This window comes from Mus musculus, chromosome 12 (genome assembly GCF_000001635.26).
Source record: "Mus musculus strain C57BL/6J chromosome 12, GRCm38.p6 C57BL/6J".
NCBI lineage: Eukaryota > Metazoa > Chordata > Mammalia > Rodentia > Muridae > Mus > Mus musculus.
Window position 1 is genome coordinate 19,971,957 of NC_000078.6, and position 25,572 is coordinate 19,997,528.

Consider the following 25,572-nt stretch of genomic DNA (forward strand, 5'->3'; position numbering starts at 1 on the left):
CTCTGTTTGAGTTCCTTGCATTTAAGTGGTGAAGTTGATGCTTGAGTTGCATTTTGTGACCACAGGTTGTGGAGAAAACTAACGCATTGAGAAATCTGCCATGGAGAGATGCTTACAGGGAGATGAAGTACCCAAACTGAGAGATGTATGAGAAGTTACAGGAAGAGCACCATCTATGCCTTTAGCAATTGAAGTCCAATGTGTTTGAGACAAAGCTATAGGATTTGGTGTTTGCCCTGCTGTTTTTCTTGCCTTTGTCCAATCTTCTCTCCCTGTGTGCACATTCCTATCGATTGGAATGGGAAGTGGTATTCAGTGCCATTTTATGTTGAAAAAATATAACTTGCTGTTTGATTTTGCAACTTTGCTTTCTGATGTGGCTTTCAAGATATTGTCTTGAGTGTCAGCAGAGACTTTAGACATTTGAACAGTTCAGGAGCCTTTCTAGATTCATCTTGGGGAAGATGAAAGTGTATATACACTCAAAATTTTCCTTTTTCTTTCTTTCCTTTTTTTTTTTGTTTATCCTATAATTTAGATATTTATTATCACCCTGATCACCGTCCCTACTCTAGGTCCCTGCCCTCACAGATTTTCTCCTCCCAATCTCCTCTGTTTCTCCTTTGAGTGGGGTTGGGGCCCCCTATGTGCTCCATGGGCACATAGATTATAGTCTATTTTTTAGGATGGCATATGCTCATGACATCAATACTGCCTGAGGGTTCAGAGTCATTGTATTCTGGGTGTTGATGTTTCCCCAAACTCTTGTGTTTGTTTTGAAATTTTTAAATAAATAGGAGTGTTTTGCCTGTGTGTGTGAATATGAATATCATGTGTGCCACATCCTTAGTGTTGTTGGAAGGTGGATTCAGAACTCCTGTTCATAAAGCCATGTGTCCCGTGAATGCTAGTAATTGACAACTGTTATCTGGAAGACCAGCAAGAGATTTCCATGGCTGAGTTATCTATCGCTCTCTCCTGCCTTATGCTGCTTTTTATGTTCTACACTTATATTACTAATATTTTCATCTGTCCATTGGTCCATTAAATGTGCCTTGATTGCTAGTAAAGTTTTAGTAATGTTGCAGTTTAAAGCGTAACACTTCCTGTTTCTGCTAGATGAGTACAGAAGTGCAGGGAATGTATACTTCTTTGGAGGAACTGTGGTAAACAACTGAGTTCTTTCTATCATTTTTGTATCTGTGGTTGATATTTGCAGTGGAGTAAGGGTCTTAGTATGTAACCTCTGCTGTCCTGGAATGTGTTACATAGAACAGACAGGGATCCAGCTCAATGACGTATACCTGCCCGTGACTCTGGGATTAAAGACATGAACAAATACACCCTGCTTGTCCATGATTTTTCTCGTTAGTGATTCTTCTTACAATTTCTGGGATGTGTCCTTAGTACTGTTGATCTATTTCACCCTACATCTCCCTCTCAATTGGAATTCCTCTCGAAAGTCTTTACCCTATTTATTTAAAATGTTCATAAGCATTACAGGTGAACCTTCAACTCAATTTCCTTTAAAATGTTATGGTACTTACATTATAACTTCTGTGTCAGGAAGTCAGTGGAGGAAGCACCAGAATTACATGAATATATGGTCAAGGAAGCGTACGTTTACTTTACAGTGATGTCAGTACCATGCTTTGTGATGTATACATGTATGGGATATTTTAGGATGCAGTGACTTATGATGATGTGCATGTGAACTTCACTGGGGAAGAGTGGAATTTGCTGGATCCTTCCCAGAAGAGTCTCTACAAAGATGTGATGCTGGAGACCTACTGGAACCTCACTGTTATAGGTATGACTGTGAATTTTCTTTTGCTTTTCAAAATAGTGGGGAGACATGTCTCTTGGTTACTGATGGGGCTTTGTTATTTCAATTGAGAACAAGGAAGACTGAGCTGAATAAATAGTGTCCAGTGATGTGAAAATTCACAGTACCTTGAATTTTGCCTTATTTCCAATACTGTATCATTCATTATTCTGGTATTGTCTTTTAGGCTACACTTGGGAAAACCATCATATTGAAAGACATTGTCAAAGTTCAAGAAGAAATGAAAGGTAATTTTCACGTGAAAGCTTATGCAATTATGCCTCTAAGGAAATTTTACTATGATATGGACGCTCTAAATCAAAGCAGGAGTGTAAAATGTCAATACTTGAAGTGTAACTATAGTTACGATATTTTCAAAATATTTATTAATTTATTGTATATACGTACACTGTAGCTGTCCTCAGATACTCCAGAAAAGGGCATCAAATTTTGTTACAGATGGTTATGAGCCACCATGTGGTTGCCGGAATTTGATCTCAGGACCTTCGGAAGAGCAGTCTGTGCTCTTTACCACTGAGCCATCACGGCAGCCCTAATTATACTATTCTTAAAAAAATGTACTGCCTTGATATAGTTATCTTATTTATCTATCAAAGCATTCTTTTTAAAAAAAAAAAAGACGAGGAAACATTGCCTTAAGGGATACCTTTATTCAATTTGTACCTCTACTAGAGCTATACTGATCTGACAATGTGTATAGACTTACAAGACTTAGATATTGCACATCGAATAGTAATAAATATATATGCAAAACCTTCCGATAAGCAAATAATCCATGGGAAAGTTGGTGATACTCATATCTTTATAGTGAAATTGATCATTTGTTTAGGGTACAGTTTATGAGAGTCAAGAGCGTTGTCATAGGAGAAACCTTAGTTCATATATTACAGGTCTATGAGGAACAAAAAGTCAAACAGTGTGAATGCAGTGTGGAAACCTTTCATCTGTTACTCTTCTATTAATATATATATATCATGTGTCACAATTGATGAAAGCCATGTGAGCATAGGGATATTGAAAGAAGCAATGTACCGCTTTCTATCCCAGAACTGTGAGAAAATTGTCAGATTCTATCTTTGGTAGATATTCTGAGTATGATAAAAGTTTGCAATGAATTGGCTTTTCTAATTTTACTGGGAACTTCCCCAAGCTCACACTGTAGAAAATCTTTATGGGTACTAGGAATTTGAAAATTCTTTTGTTTGTCCTGGTTTACATTCAAATGTGGTACAATTCACGCTACAGGAAAATTTATGAAAGCAATTAGTGTTATAAAGCTCTGGGTTGTTCCATTTTCCTCATATAGATGAAATACATCATATAAATATCCCATCTAAAAGGATGTTATAAATGTCAGCCATGTAATAACTATCACAGATATCTCGAAAGATGCAAAACAACCCATAATGAGGGAGAACACCATGAACATATAAAGTGATAAAACCAGATGATCTGGTCCACCTTTATCAGTAGACTAATTTGTAAACTTTATTCATCTTGATGAAATGACTGAACAAGGAAATTAATGTAGTAAACATATCACATGTGCCAATTTTCATTGCAGGTATGTAAGTAATCATAGTGGAGAGAAACTCTATGAATGTAATGAACGTTCTAAAGCTTTTTCATGTCCTAGTCATCTCCAAAGTCATAAAAGAAGACAAATTAGAGAGAAAACACATGAACATAACCAATGTGGTAAAGCCTTTCCAACACCAAGTCATCTTCAATATCATAATAGAACCTATACTGGAGAGAAACCTTATGAATGTCATCAATGTGGTCAAGCCTTTAAAAAATGCAGTCATCTCCAAGGTCATAAAAGAACACGTACTGGAGAGAAATCTTATGAATGTAATCAATGTGGTAAAGACTTTGCACAACTCAAAAGTTTAAATCGTCATAAAAGAACACATACTGGAGAGAAACCCTATGAATGTCATCAATGTGGTAAAGCCTTTGCACAACTCAGTAGTTTATATCTTCATAAAAGAACACATACTGGAGAGAAACCCTATAAATGTAATCAATGTAGTAAAGCCTTTACAGGTCACAATGTTCTCCAATCTCATAAAAGAACACATACTGGAGAGAAACCTTATGAATGTCATCAATGTGGTCAAGCCTTTAAAAAATGCAGTCATCTCCAATGTCATAAAGGAACACATACTGGAGAGAAACCATATGAATGTAATCAACGTAGTAAAGCTTTTTCAAGTCACCTTGGTCTCCAATATCATAAAATAACACATGCTGGAGAGAAACCCTATGAATGTATTCAATGTGGTAAAGCTTTTACAAGTCACAGTGGTCTCCAATATCATAAAAGAACACATACTGGAGAGAAACCCTATGAATGTATTCAATGTGGTAAAGCTTTTACAAATCACAGTGGTCTCCAATATCATAAAAGAACACATACTGGAGAGAAACCCTATGAATGTATTCAATGTGGTAAAGCCTTTGCACTACACAGTAGTCTCCAACGTCATAAAAGAACACATACTGGAGAGAAACCCTATGAATGTAATCAATGTGGTAAAGCCTTTGCACAACACAGTAGTCTCCAATGTCATAAAAGAACACATACTGGAGAGAAACCCTATGAATGTAATCAATGTGGTAAAGCCTTTGCACAACACAGTAGTCTCCAATGTCATAAAAGAACACATACTGGAGAGAAACCCTATGAATGTAATCAATGTGGTAAAGCCTTTGCACAACACAGTAGTCTCCAATGTCATAAAAGAACACATACTGGAGAGAAACCCTATGAATGTAATCAATGTGGTAAAGCCTTTGCACAATACAGCTATCTCCAATATCATAAAAGAACACATACTGGAGAGAAACCCTATAAATGTAATCAATGTAGTAAAGCCTTTACAGGTCACAATGTTCTCCAATCTCATAAAAGAACACATACTGGAGAGAAACCTTATGAATGTCATCAATGTGGTCAAGCCTTTAAAAAATGCAGTCATCTCCAATGTCATAAAAGAACACATACTGGAGAGAAACCCTATGAATGTATTCAATGTGGTAAAGCTTTTACAAGTCACAGTGGTCTCCAATATCATAAAAGAACACATACTGGAGAGAAACCCTATGAATGTATTCAATGTGGTAAAGCTTTTACAAGTCACAGTGGTCTCCAATATCATAAAAGAATACATACTGGAGAGAAACCCTATGAATGTATTCAATGTGGTAAAGCCTTTGCACTACACAGTAGTTTCCAACGTCATAAAAGAACACATACTGGAGAGAAACCCTATGAATGTAATCATTGTGATAAAGCCTTTTCACAATACGTTCATCTCGAATGTCATAAAAGAACACATACTGGAGAGAAACCCTATGAATGTAATCAATGTGGTAAAGCCTTTGCACAACTCAGTAGTCTCCAACGTCATAAAAGAACACATACTGGAAAGAAACCCTATGAATGTATTCAATGTGGTAAAGCTTTTACAAGTCACAGTGGTCTCCAATATCATAAAAGAACACATACTTTCCTGATATAGCTGTCTCTTGTGAGGCTATTCCAATACCTGGCAAACAAAGAAGTGGATGCTCACAGTCATCTATTTGATGGAACACAGGGCCATCATTGGAGGAGCTAGAGAAAGTCCCCAAGGAGCTGAAGGAGTCTACATCCCTGTAGGCAGAACAACAATAGAAACTAACCAGTACCCCCAGAGCTCATGTCTCTAGCTGCATATATAGCATAAGATGGCCTAGTCTGCCATCATTGAGAAGAGAGGCCCCTTGGTCTTGCAAACTTTTTAAGCCCCAGTACAGGGGAATGCCAGGGCCCAGAAGTGGGAGTGGGTGGGTAGGGGAGCAGTGTTGGAGGAGTGTATAGGGGGACTTTCAAGATAGCTTTTTAAATGTAAATGAAGAAAATATCTAATAAAAGATTGAAACGTAAAAAAAAAAAAAACGTACTGGAGAGAAACTCTATGAATGTAATCATTGTGGTAAAGCCTTTGCAGGTCACAGTTGTCTCCAGTATCATAAAAGAACCCATAATGGAGAGAAACCTTAGAAATGTAATCAATGTGATAAAGCCTTTTCTCACAGTTATTGTCTCTATAATCAACGTGATAAAGACTTTTTACAACTTTATAGTCTCCATTATTTTTAAAGAACACATAGAAGACAGAAACCTTTTAGGAAGGTAATCGGTGTTGTAAAGCATTTGATGTCACGGTCATCTACGATGACATAAAAGATCACATACAAGTGAGAACCCATGTCAGTGTTATGAATGTAGTAAAGCCTTTGCATGTCATAGTTCTTTAGGCATACACAAGACAAACTGCTAGGTGGAAAAACACTAATTTAAATGTTTGCTTTTCTGAGAGTTGGTTTGGTCATGAGATCTGTTCCTAGCCATTGAAAGGCTGAGGGAGAAACCTTCTGAGTATATTTAGTAAAGCCTTTGCACAATTTTGTAGTTATCTTCATCATGGAAGAATTTTAACTGGGTAGAATCATTGTGAATCTATTTAGTATGGTGAAGCTTTTTCATTGAGCTTCTTTTTATATATATTCTTCTTTATATGAGACTATTCGTACTGGTGACAGATGCTATGAATGTCAGCAGTGTGGTAAAGCCTTTACATTGTTGGGCCCAGTCAGGTTCAACACAACTCACACTCCACGACAATGCAAAGGATAAGAATTTATTGGGCTGGGTGGTGGTGGTCCACTCCTTTAATCCTAGCACTCGGGAGGCAGATGCAGGCAGATTTCTGAGTTCGAAGCCCGACTAGTCTAGAGTGCGTTCCAGGACAGCCAGGGCTACACAGTGAAACCCTGTTTGGGAAAACAAAAAAAGGAAAAAAATTTATTGAGGATTTTTGCATCTATATTCATAAGGGATGCAAAAATCCTCAATAAAATTCTCGCTAACCGAATTCAAGAACACATTAAAGCAATCATCCATCCTGACCAAGTAGGTTTTATTCCAGGGATGCAGGGATGGTTTAATATACGGAAATCCATCAACGTAATCCATTATATAAACAAACTCAAAGACAAAAACCACATGATCATCTCGTTAGATGCAGAAAAAGCATTTGACAAGATCCAACACCCATTCATGATAAAAGTCTTGGAAAGATCAGGAATTCAAGGCTCATACCTAAACATGATAAAAGCAATCTCCAGGGCAATGCAAAGGATAAGAATTTATTGGGCAGGGTGGTGGTGGTGCACCTCTTTAATCCTAGCACTCGGGAGGCAGATGCAGGCAGATTGCTGAATTCGAAGCCCGACTAGTCTAGAGTGTGTTCCAGGACAGCCAGGGATACACAGTGAAACCCTGTTTGGGAAAATAAAAAAGGAAAAAAAAATGAATTTATTGGAATTAAGTCACTACTGATCAGTGAGAGACACAAAAGTATACTCAGAAGTTTATCTTCAAAACCCCACCACCCACACCAAACCTGAGACAGAAAGTTGTATAGCTTTCAAACACAAAAACCTCAAAGTCCTGGGCCAACTTACAACTACATTTTCTCCAAAATCAAAACCTATTTTTATTGAATGAGTCAATAAATGGTGATTGCTAACTCCTTGTATTTTGTTGTTGTTGTTGCAGCTGCGGGTGGTGTTGGTGTTGGGCTGTGTGTGCTTTCCCTTCTTTTGTAGACAGTAAGAGATTATTTACTACCTGTGTTTTCATGTGTATCCTTAACTTCCTCGGTTAGATTCTACCTCTATCTCTTTGTGTTGGTCAGTGTGTTTAGAGAGAGGTTGTTTAAATTTGAGTTTATCGTGGACTATCTTAATTTTTTCCATTTACAGTGTAGTCTTTTTTTACATATTAAAATCCAGGCATCTGTTGTTTCTGCGGCACATGTGTGCAAACCCTTCTGGCGTCTACAGACTCCAAGGAGAAGACATCTGTGATCTTAACAGATCTTCCTTTATGTTTTTCCTGGCTTTTTACCTTTGCAGCTTTTAGTATTTGTACTGGCTAATTTTGTGTCAACTTGACACAGCTGGAGTTATCACAGAGAAAGGAGCTTCAGTTGAGGAAATGCCTCCATGAGATCCAACTGTAAGGCATTTTCTCAATTAGTGATCAAGGGGGAAAGGCCCCTTGTGGGTGGTACCATCTCTGGGCTGGTAGTCTTGGGTTTTATAAGAGAGCAGGCTGAGCAAGCCAGGGGAGGCAAGCCAGTAAAGAACATCCCTCCATGGCCTCTGCATCAGCTCCTGCTTTCTGACCTGCTTGAGTTCCAGTCCTGACTTCCTTGGTGATGAACAGCAGTATGGAAGTGTAAGCCGAATAAACCCTTTCCTCCCCAACTCGCTTCTTTGGTCATGATGTTTGTGCAGGAATAGAAACCCTGACTAAGACAGTATTCTTTCCTTGAACTGTGTGTTTTGATTATTACACAAGGAAGAGACTTTATTTTTTGGTCCCTTCTGTTTGGTGTTTTGATGATTCTTGTGTTTTCTTTTTGTTAGGAAGTTTTTCTTCTAGCATTTGGTTGTCAGTACTTTCTGAGACTTTGAGCAAGGATTCTCCTTCCTCTCTTCCTAAGTATTCTTATGTTTAGTCCTGTTACAGTGTCCTGGATTTCCATGATATTTTATATCAGGAAGATTTAGACTTATTGTTTTCATTGTCTGATTTACCCATTCCTTCTATTGCTTATTCAATGATTGAGATTTTTCTTCCATGTCTGTGTTGTGTGGGTGAACCTTGCCTCTGTAGTTCCTTTTTGCAGTCCTAAATTTTTATTTCCACTATTTCCTAAGATTTAGTTTTCTTTTTTGTTTCTATTTCCACTTTTATGTATTGAATAGTTTTGTTTACTTCACCCGTTGGTGTGTTCTTTCTTGGCTTTATTTATAGGAATTTTGGCTTCCTCTCCTTTTTGGTTTGTGTTTTCCTGGCCTTCTTTTTGGCATTCATTGATTTTCTACAATTTTTTTCTGTTTTCCTGGATTTCTCTAAGTGATTTGGTCATTTCCTCTTTAAGGAACTCTGTCATCTCCATACATTTGGGGTTAGAGTGTTTTTCTTGTAATTTAGCTTTGTTGGAATATTTAAGACCTTCTATGACAATATAAATGAGCTCAGAGTCATTAGCCAGAGAGTGATAAATGCTGGTCCTTATTACATTATCGAGTACCAATGTCATGGAATGGAATGGCGCTGTCTAAGCTAAGTATTCAGCTTAGATTTAATCAGATGTGTGATTAATTCCGAGGTTTTTCTTTCTCCTTATACTGGACAGGTAACCAAGTGAGGCACTTTTTGAAAGAGTTACTTTTTGTGAGACACCTATTTTTATCACTATCCTTTGAGTCACCATTTAAAAAAAAAAGACCTGATGGTGACAGTGTGAGCAACTTTGTAATTTTCCAGCGTGTATTTATTCATGTCAGGTGAATGAAGACAGACCAGATTGATAGATATGTAAATTCGGGACTTTAGCTTGATCCAAGCAATATTGAATTCCTGATTTTGGAGATATGTCCAGTGTACCTTCAGGGTTTAGTCAGCTCAGATGATTATGACACAGGCTATTGGCTGTAGTTGTGTGTCATGTGACAGATCACAGTAACTGATATTACACACAGGAGCCAGGTCAAAGAGTATTGAATTAATGCCATTTTTTTTCTGCCAGATAACACACACACACACATATATATATATATATGTGTGTGTGTGTGTGTGTATATATATATATATATATATATATATTCAATTATGTTTCCATTTTTCCTTTTTTAATTAATTTTTTTATTTATTAAGTACATCGTGGTCCTGTCCCATTGTGGACAGAGAGACAAGGCAGTCCTCTGTTACACATGTGCCTGGAGTAATGAGCCACCCCTGGATGCTCCTTGGTTTTTGGCTAGGAGGTCTGAAGTGTCCAGGTTAGCTCACAGTTTTGTTCTTCCTATCTGGTTGCCATCCTCTTCACCCCCTGAAGTCAGTACACTGACCTGTCCTTATGTGACATTTCCCCCTACAACAATATATCAATATATAGATATATGTATCGATCTATATATTTCTATATCTATTCATCTCTATATCTATATATCATCTATAGATCTTCAATCTATACATCTATATGTCTATATATCACCTATATAGACATATAGATCTATAAATCTATATATCTACATATCTATACATCTATATGTATATATCTATATCTATACACCTATCTATACAATATCTATACACTATAACACTATACATCTATATATCTATACATATATCACTAAATCTATACATATATCATCTATATATTCATATAGATATAAATCTATATATAAAAGTCTATACATCTATCTATCTATCTATCTATCTATCTATCTATCTATAAGTCTGTGTATATGTTTCGCTTGATGTAGCCTTGTCTAAAAGGACTGTTATGTTCTAGGTTTCAGACATTCATCCTGAGAGGAAACAGTACGAGTAACATTTGATCTAATACCAGATCCTCGACTCTGGACCCATATTTTACGATAATTTTGGGGATTATGATTACGTCATTCCTACCTCCTGTGATCAATCAGTAAACACATATAATGCCTGCAGCTGGCAAAAGAAAGGTTGATGGCATTTCAGTTCCTGGCCTTGGTGTCTTTGGAAGAGACCATGAAGGAGAGGGAAGAAGAAGCAGGAAAAAGGTCCAATGGGTGGATGGATTGGGAGAGCATGGCCAGGAGGGCAAGCCTGAGAGTATGAGCAGCCTGGGCAGAAAATGGCAAGTGAGCCGGGGGTGGTGGCACTCACCTTTAATCCGAACACTTGAGAAGTAGAGTCAGGCGGATTTCTGAGTTCTTGACCAGCTTTGTCTACAATGTGAGTTCCAGGACAGCCAGGGCTATACAGAGAAACCCTGTCTCAAAAAAAAAAAAAAAAAAAAAAAAAAGAATATGGCGAGTGATATCTCACAGTTCTTAGTAAAGAAGTAGAGAAATTAGCATAGAGGAAAGGTATGTGCCCCATGATGGTGCTTTACTGCTTATAATCATTATTATTATTAATCATAATTATCATTTCTTATTTTATTATTTGATATTATTTCACATTATTATTGTTTAATATATTATTACATCATATTAATATTATTTCTTATTTTATTATTTCATATTATTTATTACTATTTCTTATTATTAGTTTATTATTCCCTTCTCGATTATTATTATTATTTCATAACTCTATAATTTATGTGGTGGTAAGAAATCCACAAGTAATATTTACCACATCAAGTTGGCTGTAAAAACAGCTTGTGCCCAATGACTAAAATGCAATTGAAAGGAAGATGTGGTTTTGTACACTTGTAACCTCAGAACCCAACAGACAAAACAGAAACATGGCCAACACTTATTTTCTTGCGATAAGAAACAGTTATTTTCTTCAGAGGAAGAAAGTTCTCTGGGATCTCTGCTAATAAGGTCACACACACACACACGCACACACACATACCTCCACACAAACATGCACACATACTACATACATACATTCACACATACACACACACACACACACCACACCTAAACATACATGCACCACACATACACCAAACACACACATAAATATGCCCCCACAAAAACACCCACACACATATATGCCACTTACATACATTCACACATAGACATGCACACACACCACATACTTATATTCACACACATATACCACACATAAACATGCACACACACACAACGTACAGCCACACACATACACACACCACACATACCCCCACACAAACAGTCACATACATACCACATACATTCATTCACATATATACACATACACCATACATACTTACATTCACACACATGCACACACACATACAACCACAGCACATGCACACACATAACATATACATACATTCATACGCATACATACAAACACACCACACACACCTCCCTTTTTGATTCTGGTTCATTTTGCTTAACAATGATTTCTAGTTCCTTCTGTTTCTGTGCAAGTATCATGATTTCACTTTTCTTCCTGACTGCATGAAATCATGTCATTTGTACTCTGTGATCAATTTGGTTAACAAGGGTTAATGCATAAGTAGGGCCTGGGTTGAGGAATTTGCATTGTGGGTGTTCCACATAGCCAAGAGTGACAAGGCATGTCCCAGAGTCTCTTCTCCCTCAGTGAGCCCCTTGGAGCATGGCTCTTGGCCAAGGTTGTGGGGAAGGCAGGATGAGGAAATCAGTAGCTGACATTGTTTGTATACCTACTTGCCTGGTGATTTCTGCTGCAACCACCAGGTTGTGTGTCTGATGACCTTCCAGAGGTTCCACCATTTGCCTGCACTTTGACCCCATGAGTGTGAAAACAGAACTCCTGAAAGCTATTGAATCTGGGGGCTTTGAAACACTTTGAGAAAATATGGACAAGGTGGAGCACAGGGTATCTGAGGTCACTGAAGCTGGTCTGTATACATTGTAGAGGACATGGATCTGTGAACCCACAACATGCAGCTCAAAGCATGAATGCTGTGTAGGCTGTAGACTGAGTGAGGGCAATGATTGTCCATGCTACAGATGCCCCATTCTGGTGGAGGGTGTTGACCAGATGAGCCCAGGGAATGTCTCTGTGCCTCTCTCTCAATGTTTCTATGAATCTAAAACTGCCCTAAAATAAAGTCAGTTAAAAATACATATGGGACCCAAGGAGCTAAAGGGGTTTGCAGCCCCATAGGAGAAACAATATGAACCAACCAGTACCCCCAGAGCTCCCTGAGACTAAACCACCAACCAAAAAGAATCCCATGGCTCCAGCTGCATATGTAGCAGAGGATGGCCTAGTCAGTCATCAATGGGAAGAAAGGCCCTTGGTCCTGTGATGGTGCTATGCCCAAGTATAGGGGAATACCTGGGCCAGGAAGCAAGAGTTTGTGGGTTGGGGAGCATAGGAAGGGGGGCAAGTTATAGGTGATTTTCAAAGGGGAAACAGGAAAGGGGATATTTGAAATGTAAAATAATGAAAATATCTAATAACAATATACATATGTGGACTGGTGGGGTGGCTCCATGCTTAAGAGTTCTTACTGTTCTTTGAGCAGAATCTAGTTCATTTCCTCCCGTGTTGAGAGGCTCACAATCACTGGTAACTCCAGCTCTTGGTGATCGGGTGCCCTCTTCTGGCCTCCATGGGCACCTGCACTAACATGCATATTCCCACCCTAATGTGCACATATCTGTTAGGGAAGTGCATGGCTTTTCTAGTCCAGATCTTGGATTTTTGGTCTGAGTCTAAATTCAGGGGTAGTCCTTTGCAAAGCACTGAGTATTGAGTGCCTGCTTTGTTTATAGCTCCTGGTTAGGCACTAATGCAAGGTAATGAATGAAGTGATGCCCTCTTGACTTCATGGTGTCCAGTCAACCTGGCTGGGTGGGAGAAGGGCAGACACACAGTCCTCACCCCTACCCCCAGTCTGCAGAGCAAGGGAAGTCCTAGGTCCTCCTGCTCTTTAGAACACACTCTGGGACAAACCAGTGCTTGGTTCAGGAAGAACATTGCAAGTATGATCATTGCTGTGAATGGAGAGACTGCACCATAAGGGGAAACAGAGACAGTGCTGTAGCCTAGGAAGAGAAGTTGTGCTCGGGTGACAGGACTTTCCTTTCCCATTCTGACTGCCACTTAGCTCTTGAGTCAATTACTAGCCTCCCTGTGAGCCCCATCTTCCCTCTCAAGGAAATGGAGGTAACACTGGGCCTCCCTCCTTGTTCTGTCCTGAGGATCTCAGGGGACAATGACAGCTTTGAGTGAGGTACAAGACTATTTAGGAACAGTCCCATAATACTGTTCACTGGGAAGAGGCCTCCAGTCCCCATGTTGGGTACAGACAGGGAGGAAAGAGATGGCCTTCTGAGCTGGCTCTACAAGGGTGGCTAAGTTATATTCATGATGCTGAATGTGTGTATCTTTGACCAGATTGGTGATGGTAGTGTGCTGTCTGAGTTGGGATATATTTTTACTCCATGTGAACATCTTCTTTGTACCATTTTCTGAGCCAGCGAAGCACGTCTGGGCAATATGGGCTTTGAGGAAAAGGCCTGGCTCGGGTCACTCCCAATAAGGTCCAGAGCAGAACCTTGGGTGCTCCTTTGAGCCTTCCCAAGCCAAGCCAGGATATTCCATCAAGCATCCTAATGACCAGAAAAGAAAAAGGTCTAGGAGCCACATACAGCTGCATCTGGATAGCCCAGTCACCTGAATCCATAGAGCAATGGCCATGACCATCACCCACATTGGCTTTGTGACAGTGTTATTCCAGCTGAGGGTCGCCAGTATCTCACCAGGCTTCTGTCAATGGGGGATCATAGGAATTACACACACACACACACAGAACATGCATACACAAATGCACACATAGTACACACGTGCATACTCATGTAAACACGCACACAATCAGCTTTATTTGGGTACTTGGGGTAAGTGAAGGGATGTTGTGAGCTCATCCAGGTGCCAGTGCCCTATGTGATCTGTGGTCTTCTTTTCCACGGGCATGGTCTAGCAGCTTGTCCAGCCTGTGCATCATCCCCCATTGGTTCTGATCACTGCTTTGCCTTGTCCTCCACTTGGTCCTAGATAAGTCACCCCAAGGCCAATAGGCCTGCAGAGCGTTAGGGCTGTGGATGAAAAGGGTACCATTTGCAGAGACTGTGGGGACAGTCTCTTCAGGGATCTCAGAGGACAGGTCATGAAACGGAGGCTGAGAGGTAAGAAGAACCCTGTAAGTACCAGGATGAGCCAGGCCTACTTAACCATGAGGCCAGCATCACCACCATTGTTCAGAGTTTGTGCATGTGTCATGGTTCTTTCTAATCCCAATGGCTGCTACCTCAAGAGGTCTGCAAGATGCAGAGGCAAATGTCAAGTGGTACGTCTGTCCCTGGCTCTAGTAAAGGCAGCTAGTTCCCTAGAGACTTAGACCAGCAGTTCCCAGCAGACCTGGGAGTGGATGGGTCTCCCTCACCCCTATCCCCAGCCCCAGACACCCAAGCTCCTATAGCATTCATAGAGGGAATTTCTCGGCACAGGGTGTCCTCAGGACTTCCTGTGGGTGGAGTTCCTTTCTGGCCTTCACCTTCTGGAGGGAGAGGATATCTCCTGTTGCCTTTTTCTTCACTCCCCCAAATTCCATAGACACTGTCCAGGTTGTCAGTGAGTCTGAAGGAGATACCCAGAAAGAGGCCCTTGTCTTCGGAAAGAGGGTCTATGGGTCCCCTCAATCGAAAATAAACACAATGGAATATGGTGTGCACTGCTGGGGCTAAAGAGAGCAGTTCTTGAGTCTATATGACTGAATGTCACCTGCACACATGCCTCCAGGCCCCAGGGTCCTCGACTCCAGATGCCATCAATGCACAAGTTTATGGTAGGGTCCAGTCAAGCCTGGAAACTGATGTCTGGAAGCTGGAGCAGACAAAGGGGTCAGAGGAGTACAAGTTGTAGTCTATAGTGTCTCTTCTCATCCTGAGGCCCTTGGATGCTTTGCTGTACACCCAGTGACTCCTCTGTAGCCAAACACACCTTACCACTGAATGAGGAGAGTCTGGGTCAGACAGTTCTTCCTTATCTGAGGTCAGCACTTTGCCATGGTGTCAGAGGTCAGAGGATTCTCAGTAGAAAGATCCCTCTGAAGATGGGCACCTCCTCCATTCCCACCCACCTACCTGTGGATGAAAGTGTGTACAAGTCTGGGGCACAGCCTTGCTGCTAGCTCTCCACCTTGGCAGGCAGTATGGCTGTGCTCAGCATGTATTAAGAATATGCTCTGTCCCCAGTGATCTTGAGGGCTCTGGCTTCTAATGGCAAAGAAAAGCAAAGTAAAGCCTGGGCCTTGAACTCATTATAATATTGGAAAAAGTAAAGCTGGAAAGAGGTTAGGCTTAGAAGGTTGTGTGTAGAGGCTTCCCTTTTCAACCAAGTATTCCAGGAAGGCTAAGAGATGTGAGCTCGGAGAGATCCTGAAGAAGGTGTGGGAGCAAAGGCCCAGTGGCAGCCATCAGGATGGATACAGAAGCAGTAGAGATATTCGTGGCCAGAGAGGATGGGAAGATGATTCAGGCTGATGGGGGTGTAGTGAATCTCTGCAGCTCAGAGCTCAATGTGTACTGAGTGACAGCTCTGCAGTAGTAGATAATGACCTGTTCCCTCCCTCCCTAATTTCCCCACATGTTCATGCTCTCTTTGTGTCATTGTGACTCACCTCTGAGCAGAGTGAGGCTTCCTCTGAGCATCATTCTTTCCTGTCCACCAGTCAGCATCTTCTCCATCTGCTCAAGTTTAAGGTCATTCCCTCAGCACATCTTCAGGCCAAGTCCATGCATACTTGGTAAAGGTGGCTGGATGAATGAATGAGCAAAGCACTTGTTTTCCTGTGTGTAAGAATAGCGAGCTCCCAGGGGGGATATCTTCCGGAGTCCTATGTGTGCTCTGAGGAGTCCTCTTCCTAACAGCTCTTTCTCCTGGGCTATCACTGGAGCCAGGAGGGGTGGGAGCCTCTGTAGTCAGTGAGATAACACATCTCTGTGTTGGTGAAGGGATGTTTGGCTGTGTGTGTGTGTGTCTGTAAACTTTACAATGCGTATGATATGAAGTGTGAGCCACTGCCTGAGGGTTCCTAACCCTCACACTCTAATTCCCAAGCAGTAGGCATGGACTTCCCAGGATACCTGCTGCCATGACAGAAGGGGCCTTCCTCCTCCTGAAACCTCACCCCTGTGTCTAGCAAGCTCTTGGTGCTTGGGCCCCTGTACTAGACCTGCCCCTCAGCAACAGGAGCCTCTGCGGTCCCTGCCCTGATGTTTGCCTGGCTACATCCTTCCTTCCCTCCCCTCATTTCCTCTTTGAAGTACAGGAGTTAGGATGTCACTGGACCTACCCAGGGATGCTTCCTGATCACAGTGACCCCAGGCTCTTTACCAGCACAGAACATGTTTTTTAACATGCACAACACTAGGTGTGACCTGCAAGGGAAGCTTTTCAGGTCGATGGCTTCCCTCCTCACAGGGTGCTGTACTCAGATGGAGCTCATTGAGGAAGCCTGTGGTCTTTCACAGTGAAAGTCCTCCAATGTCCCCACCGAGCATTTGCCTGGTGGTTCAGTTTCTCTGTCTCCTCATAGCTTCTGTTTCCCTTCCTTTCATAGAAATAGGCTGTAAACTCCACACACAGGGACCTTCACTCTTGGTTTACAGCTAAGGATACAGGACACAGAGAAATCAAGGTAGCAAGAACATATGGCTAGAAGGGAAGGCTGTAGGCAGGGATTGACCCAGGGGCTACCAAATCTGCTTGTCCCATTACATTCTGACACAGTGAACTGCAGTTTCTTTTAGAGAGGGACACACATAGGCTCAGTCAGGGGCAATGAGAGATATTCTACCCTGTTCTATGCTAGGCCTGCCTCAGGACCCTTGGGTTACTGCTGGACCCTCCCAGGCCTGTAGAGTGCTGGCCCCTGGCCAGGGCAACCCCTGTCATTGACCATGCAGAACAAGTCTTAGAGGCCCCGTGCCATTCCCCTGGCTACTGGGGAAAGGCCATTGCTGACTTCTTGGCCTGCAGCATCAGAACAGAGTTGATATGACCTGTCATCCCAGCCAATCAGGAGCCCATGTGTGAGTCATTCCATAGCTGGCTCAGGGACCCCAAAGAACCTGCTGCATCAAGCCTGGGACAATATGCCAACCTGAGCCTGAGTGCTGAGCAGCAAGGCAGAGAAGCCTATTCTGACTCCATCCCACCAGGACTGACTGCACAGGACGTCCATCTGTAGAGGGACTGGGGGAACGAATTGGAGGCCTCTGCCCTCTCCTGCTTGCAGCAATGTCTTTCATATCCTTCAAAAGAGCACTTAAGGTGTGCTGTGCTCCAGTAATTTCAGCAGACTGAGGATTGTCTTGAGTTTAAGGCTGTCCTGGGCTGTATAGAAAGACTATCTTAGCCAGATGGTGGTGAGGTCTCCTTTAATCCCAGTACTCATGAGGCAGAGGTAGATGGATCTGTGTTAGTTCCAAGCCAGCCTGGTCTACAGAGGGAGTTTCAGGACAGCCAGGGCTACACAGAGAAAAGACTGTGTCACAAGAAAATGGGAGGGGGAGGGAGAGGAGGGAGGATAGGCTGGAGTTGGCTACGACTGTTGGTAGAATGCTGCCTAAGATTCACCGAAGTCTAAAGTCTATCCCTAAGTGCACCACAAAATGCATGTGGTGGTGCATGGCTCTAACCCCAGCCCTTGGGAAATCGAGGCAGGAGGATCAGGAGTTCAAGGTCATCATCCTTTACATAATGAGTTCAGTGTCCAGCCTGGGATACTTGAGACCCTGTCTCAAAACCACAGGGTGTGGACTCAGCCCACAGGAAGAAGACTGATTGTATAACACAGGTGTCTGTCCCTCTGGCTCGGCCTTGAGCTTCTACTGTGCAGTTGAGCATTGATTGTATCCTGATATTTGAACTTGCTAATTCCCTAAGGTTTCTATATAGCTGGACATTAGGTGAGGAACATGAGGGCCTGGATCTGCCCTGCCTTTCATGTCTTTCCAGCTATCCCCATTGCCAGTTCCTAGTCTGCTTGGGTTGGTCATCTTGGTTGTGCTCCATGTTAGCTGGCCGACCTCTGTCCCCGTGGGGATACTATCACTTCCTCATTGGGCAGCTGTTGTGTGCTGCAGGGCAGTGAGTTCTCCTTAGCTCTGGCCCTGGCACACACCCACACATTGCTTTTTGCTTTCCCCTCCTCCACCGCTGGGAACTAGCTGCCCAGACATCCTACTGGTCCCATAGAGAAGCAGAGGCCTGTAAAAGGTCTGGTCTGGTGATGAGCATCTTTGATGATAATGACCTCATGGGAGGGAACAAGAAGCCTTAGTTGGGACCCCATAGCTAGATTGCTGTCCAAAAGGAGGGACATCAGCATCTGGCAAGTGGACAGCCCCTAGTGTGACACATTCCTGAGTGTGTATTCTACTGTCACTATTGTGCCAGAATGGAGATTTCTAGAAGACACCCACATCCCTCACATTCCTTCCTGAGTCCCTAACCCTGGAGGTCACAAAGTGTTTGAGCTTTCAGGATGGGAAGAGTCTCTCGGGCCTCATGGAGAGCTTCTGAATTGTCATGCAGCCCTGACTCACAGTTATAAACAGTGTGTGTATCCTCCCCTGTTTTGGGGCACTGTGGGGGTTCACAGTGGCAATCTATTAAGTACAGAAATGTAGGACCCTGCAGTCTGAGAGGTGGAGTGCTCCCTGTGTGTAAGCATAAGGACCTTGGTTTAGATCCCCAGCACCCTTGTAAATCCCCACATATATCCTTGTTTGCTGTGACCTTGCCACTGTGGGATAGAGACAAAGGGAACCAATTCTAGGGTCATTCTGTCCGGCTAGTCTAGACAAAATGGTGAATAGTACTCTCTGGGTCCAGAGAGAGGCCTGACTCAAAAACAGTGGCAGGACTCTGAGGCCTGTAGACCTGGCTCTGTGCTTACAAACAACTACTACTGTTTCAGAGGACCTGAATTCAGTTCACAGCACCCACATCTGGCTCTGTGAGCCACCAGTAACTTCAGTTCTAGAGCCCTGACTTTTTCCCGCCTCTCTAAGCATACACACACACAGACATACATGTGCATAGAATTTTGAAAGTCTTTTTTAAAACGAAAAAGCTAGCTGGGCAGTGACAGCACAAAACTTCAATCACAGCATTCGTGAAGCAGAGGGAGGTGGGTCTCTGTGAGTTTGAGGCCAGCCTGGTCTACAGAGTGAGTTCCAGGATAGCCAGGGCTACACAGAGAGACCCTGTCTTGGGAGAAGTGCAGAATAAAGAAAAGCAAAAAGAAGGAAAAAACATTCTCATGTTGACCTCTATATCCTGCATGGGAAAGCATGTGTGTGTGTATGTGTATAAGGGTGCATGTGTGTGTGCATGAGGGTGTGTGTGTGTGCATGAGGGTGCATGTGTGTGTGCATGAGGGTGCATGTGTGTGTGCATGAGGGTGCATGTGTGTGTGCATGAGGGTGCGTGTGTGTGTGCATGAGTGTGCGTGTGTCTGTGCATGAGGGTGTGTGTGTGTGTGCATGAGTGTACGTGTGTCTGTGCATGAGGGTGCATGAGGGTGTGTGTGATGGTTTGTATATGCTCGGCCCAGGGATTGGCAATATTAGAAGGTGTGCCACTTTTGGAATAAGTGTGACTTTGTGGGAGTAGGCATGTCACTGTGGGTGTGGGCTTTACGACCCTTATCCTAGCTGCCTGGAAGTCAGTATTCTGCTAGCAGCTTTCAGATGAAGACATAGAACTCTCAGTTCCTCCTGTGCCATGCCTGCCTGGATGATGCCCTGTTCCCTCCTTGATGATAATGGACTAAACCTCTGAACCTGTAAGCCAGCCCCAATGAAATGCTGTCCTTTGTAAGAGTTGCCATGTTCATGGTGTCTGTTCATAGCTGTAAAACTCTAACTAATATAGTGTGCAACATACACACACACATACCTGCACACAGACACACACACAGGCACACACACAGACACACACACATGAAAAGAGAAGAGAAGAGAAGAGAAGAGAAGAGAAGAGAAGAGAAGAGAAGAGAAGAGAAGAGAAGAGAAGAGAAGAGAAGAGAAGAGAAGAGAAGAGAAGAGAAGAGAAGAGAAGAGTTCAGTGTCTGATCTGAGGAAGTGCTCTGAACAAAGCAGGACCAGAGTCTGAAGGTAGATGAGAATTGATGCTAATCCTAGAGGCCTCTTCCAAGAGAAAGCATATATACCCAAGGACTGACCCTCTCTGAAACAGACAGCAAGAAGGGCAGAGAGGTGGAGGATCTGCAGATGCAGAGACCCTGGGGCTGAAACAGACTTACCAGGGTCCAAAGAGGGGAAAAGCACAGTAATGATGTCCCAAAAGTGTAAGTCTTAACAGAAGGTCAGAAATGCCTTTCAGGATGTTGGGGAGAGTGACCATGAAGTCTTAGAAATCTGCCTCCAAGGAGTGGTGGGATGTTTGTGTCTGAACAGGCTGCAGGGTGTGAGTAGGAGCTTCCTGGGTGACTGGAGTGGGTGTGACCCAGATGAGCCTAGCTTAGTGAGGAGAGTCACCCACATGTCTCCCATCCTGTTATAGTAGCAGTTTTTATTAAGAAAAAAGTTCTTGGGGATTTCCTGTTCTTCTCTCCACCTTCTCTGGTTCCCCATCTCTTGTGGGGCCTCTCGGGCTTGGGAAAGAGCAGAGGGAGAGAGGTCTGGCAGTGCAGGATGGGGCTTTCCAAGCAGCTTTGCCAGCTGCCCCTCTTTCTCCTTTTACATCGCACTTTTACCTTGTTGCTTAAGGTTTATGCATATGGATTGGTTTGTGTGTGATGGGCAAGTGATCCAGTGAATGTGGGTCAGGGGACACAACCTCTGGGATTCAGTTCTCTCCTCCTACCACATGAGTTCTCAGGCTTAAACTCAAGTCATCAGGCTTGGTGCCTGGTGCCTTTTCCCAGGGAGTTATTTCAATGGCTCTGATGCCTTTTTTTATTATTATTTAGAAACAACAAAAAAAACAAAAACAGAAAAAAAAACCCAAAAAACAAAACAAAACAAAAGTCATTGATGCTCTGGGGAGTTGGGTGTTGAGCTCTTGTCGTATGGCTTGGGAGTCAGGAAGAATTTGCAGTGACAGTGCCTTGACATGGACTGTGGCTCAGATGGCAGGCTGAGGTTGCATGCTGGTACCCAGTAATACCCTATCCTCACTCCCATAGATCTCACTGGGTGGCTGTGTGTTGTCCCACTCAGAAGAGGAGGGCACATCTCTCACTGTAGCCTTCGGCCTTCCTGGCTGGGGTCAGGCTGGCTTCTCCAGAGAGGTCCAGAGTAGCCCTGCAGCCTATGTCTGTGGACCTGAGGAGGACTGTGGGATGGGAACACATTATCTCTCACTCATGGTATCCGTGAGTAAAGTGATCGATCCCTGGATGCCATAGGATGCTAATCGCTGTGAATAGGATCCCAGTGTGGTGGCATCAGCTCCAGAGTCCTTGGTACTGCACAGCACTGTACAAGAAATAGGATGACATTCATATATAATATGAGAGTTTTCTACAACCACATCGAAAGAGGAAAGAAAAACGGGGTGAACAATGTCCACAGCCTGTTGGATTTAACTTTTTATTACCAAGCGGGCCCAATAACTGTGTATTTTACCTTAAGGACTTACTTAGTTTGGACTAGTGGTTCTCAAACTTCTAATGCTGTGACCCTTTAATACAGTTCCTCATGTCATGGTCACCCCAACCAAAAAATTGTTTTTATTGCTACTTCATAACTGTAATTTTTGTTATCGTTACAAATCATAATATAGATATGTGCTTTCTGATAGTTTTAGGCAACCCCTATGAAGCGTCCTGCAATCCCCAAGGAATTGGGACCCACCCATTGAGAAGCTCTGGTTTAGACCTACTATGCTTTCTTGCCTAGTTTAGAAATTGAAAGGGGTGTCTGGAGAAAGCTAGGGAATCTGCCAGCCTGCGCCCTCTAGTGTCCGTGCAGACTCAGTGCAGCTTGTGTGGCGCCAGGTGCATCTCCTGTAGCTGATGGCCATTCTGAAGTGGCTGCACTGAAGTGGAGGCTAAGGCTGTTTGAGTTTCAACTACAGCAGGATGGAGGAGGACAAGGGGGAGGACGAGGACGAGGACAAGGAAGACGAGGATGAGGAGGCCGAGGAACAATATTCTGCCGGTCACTGTAAGGAAGAGCACAGTTGAGGCTGATTTCCCCCTGCCACCTTCTGTTCCACCTGACATGGAACAGGCTCTCCATCAGCCAAGTCCAGATGGCCTGTTGAAGTTCAAATTCAGAGAATGCATCCAGTCTCTCCTGAGTCCAGGGCTTCATAGGGATTTGGTACCCGCGTCTCCCACCACCTTCTTTCCAGGGTCTATGTCTAGCAGTCCTTGAGGTTTGGCAGTCTGACTGATGAGATTGCTGTGTGGTGGGATGAACTGTACCATGCATGTTCCTAGCCAGCACTGAGCTGTGGTTAATGGGACACTGGAGCTCCCAAGGGCCTTTCCCTGCAACAGCACATCTGTGCTGTTAGCAAAGCTTTTTACTCGCAGTACCAAGCTTGATTAAATATTTTCACAGAGCTCACCAACTACTTGTTTGGTCTTTTTTTAAATTTACAATTCAGTGTGTTAAGGACAATAAGAGCATAACAGACCCTGGGAGAATGGGTAGGGGCTGTTAGCTCCCTCCCCCAATTCCCATTACTGTGAAGTCACATGTCCTTGATGCTCCAAGGCTGTTGTCTATCAGATTTAAGCCCTGCTAGAATTTGAAGTGAGAGGTGGCCGTGTGAAACCAAGAGACCCTCATTCCTCCTTTCTAAAAAGATGAAAGTAGGGTTGTCTGATCAATGAAGCCTGGATTAGTCTGACGGCTGGAGCTAGGTAGGTATTTTTCTTCAGTTGAGCAGGCACAGTTTTTTCTGTCCCTGCATAAGCATTCTTTTTTTGCCAGGTGTTTTCCCAGACAGCTAAACATCACTAAGGCTGGCTCGGTTGCTTAATGAATGACAGAGGAGTAAAGGGGTGTGTACTACTGAACCTGTAACACATCTTTGCTGCTGTCTCAGTGCCTCCAGGAGAGTTAAAATGAGTTCTCTCATATTAAATGTTTTATCCAGGTCTCTGTTAGGCATCTACGGGCGAGTCCCAGGAAGCATCTGTGAGGCCGCCAGCATTTGTGGGCTCCACTTAGCAGGTTCATGAATGTGAGCATTAAGAGATCATGGCCTTGACAGCCATTTTATTGGCCAGGATCTTCTTTGGGTACCAGCTAAACGCACCTTGGAAACTCATTGCCTCTCAGGATGTTAGCAGGGAAGGGGCCCAGGATAGATCAAAACCCAAAGGACAGAGCCAAGCTCTAACCTAGGTCTTTTATTTCTCAATTGAACTCTTTCTGCTAACTCCTAGGGTAGGACCCCCGATATGGGGACCCCCACTCTAATCCAGGGATAGGGTGCACCCACGAACACACAAGAATCTTGTTGCAATACACACGAGGCTTTATTGGCAGAGCTCTGGGCTGACACGTACCTCACACAGGAGGCAGGGGAGTCGACTCCGAGTCTCCAGAGCTAGGGGTTTTATGAAAGAAAAAGGGATAGGGGTGGGAGGAATTTCAACAAAGGTATGGGATTGGCTCATTCAAACATTAACAGTAAGATTACATGTCAGCCAAAGGGCATCAGGACCTTGTTCCTCTTGGCTGGGGGCTTATCTTTGTTCACATAGCAACCAGTTGATGTATGACTTTATCCCGGTGCCAAGGGGCAGTAGACAGAGGGGAGGTTCTGGCCAGATGGTGTCAACTCAGACAAGATAGCCTTGTCTGCATCCTTGCATTCTTTTTCATCTCTACAGTCAAGAGCCCTGCCCTGGCATCTGGGCTCCTAGAGAACTCTTTTACATGAATCACAAGTTACAAAATCTCATTTTCCTTCACTAGCTGAGCCATGTGAGATGGCTTACCACTCACTGGAGGCTCTGTCATCTTCCAAAATCCCCTCTGGGCCTTCAGTTTTGACTCTAAATTCCATCTTCTTGGCCAGAGCACCTAGTTGTCCTGCCTAGGAATGTGCATTTGTAGTGCCGCGCGCTCGAGAGTAGGGACCACAATCCAGCATGACTCAAGCATCTATACTTCAAGAACCCAAGAGACTGGAAAACACTGGAGCAGGTCCTGACTGCCTGCTCAAGTATGGGCTTCTCTGGTGATTCACTCTCCCAGGTGATGGGGTGTATCTGTCAAGAAAGAGGCTAAGGTCGGGGTGGGGGGCTTTCTGCTGCTGGAAGTCTGCTTTCTTGTCCTTCTTGGAGGATTATTTGGCTTGCTTGCTATATGACTGTTGGTCCTCTGTCCCAAGTGTCTGTACTGAATCCTTGTCCCCTTTGGAGGGGAATAGGGGTCACTGTCACTGACTGCAGTGGCTGAGAGTTCCTGTGGCTCAGGGATAGCTATTGGATATTGAAGAGTCTCAGCAGCACTTAGCATTGTAAAGGTGTGTTTTCCCATCTGGGTGTAGTGGAACATGGCAGGGCAGTAGTACTATGCTCCATGGAGTCCCTCCAGGACTAAGGCTTCTTTACATAGAGCCCTTCTTTACTGGAGTTTTAGAAAAGGGTCAATCCTACCCTCTCTTCCTCCTTATCTCATACTGCTTGTGCCATTGGTCCCAGGTGCTTAAGATGGCCAGACACATTCCCATTGTCACCACTCTTTCTTTGAATGACATTGCATGCAGGAGCAGATCTTCAAGCCATTGCTCCTCAGAACCAGGTCCTGAGGCTCAGACCCTTCCTTTTCCCTTTTCTACATCCCATGAACCCTCAACGCCTCAGGGATAGCCCTGAAACATGGATTGAAGGTTCCCGGGTGGTCTCCATCCTCCTGATGCTTACGCCTTGTCTTTTTGCATCCACAGAGGGTCACTTGGGATCTGCTTGGAGGCTAACTATGTCAAAGTTCTTCCTGCCTCCAAATTAGTATTAGTACATCCTGGGAACAAGGCCATCTGTGTGTGTGTGTGTGTGTGTGTGTGTGTGTGTGTGCGCGTGTGTGTGTGTGTGTACTATAACCACTACAGCAAGAAAGTCCAAAACCAATGCAAAGCATGAATTCTAATTAGCAGCCTGTTACCAGGGAGGAGGCAAAGG

At 43.4% G+C, this 25,572-nt stretch overlaps 1 protein-coding gene across 1 annotated transcript in view; it reads left to right on the top strand.

Annotated features, from left to right (window-relative positions):
- Positions 1–1,769: 1,769 nt before the first annotated feature.
- Positions 1,770–25,572, top strand: part of Gm40853 (predicted gene, 40853) — a 35,406-nt gene continuing 11,603 nt past the window's right edge. The window contains exons 1-2 of the mRNA XM_017315275.1: positions 1,770–1,810; positions 2,013–2,073. Of these exons, the coding sequence (XP_017170764.1) occupies positions 1,777–1,810; positions 2,013–2,073 (95 nt within the window). The 5' untranslated portion in view covers positions 1,770–1,776. The remainder of the gene's footprint in view (positions 1,811–2,012; positions 2,074–25,572) is intronic.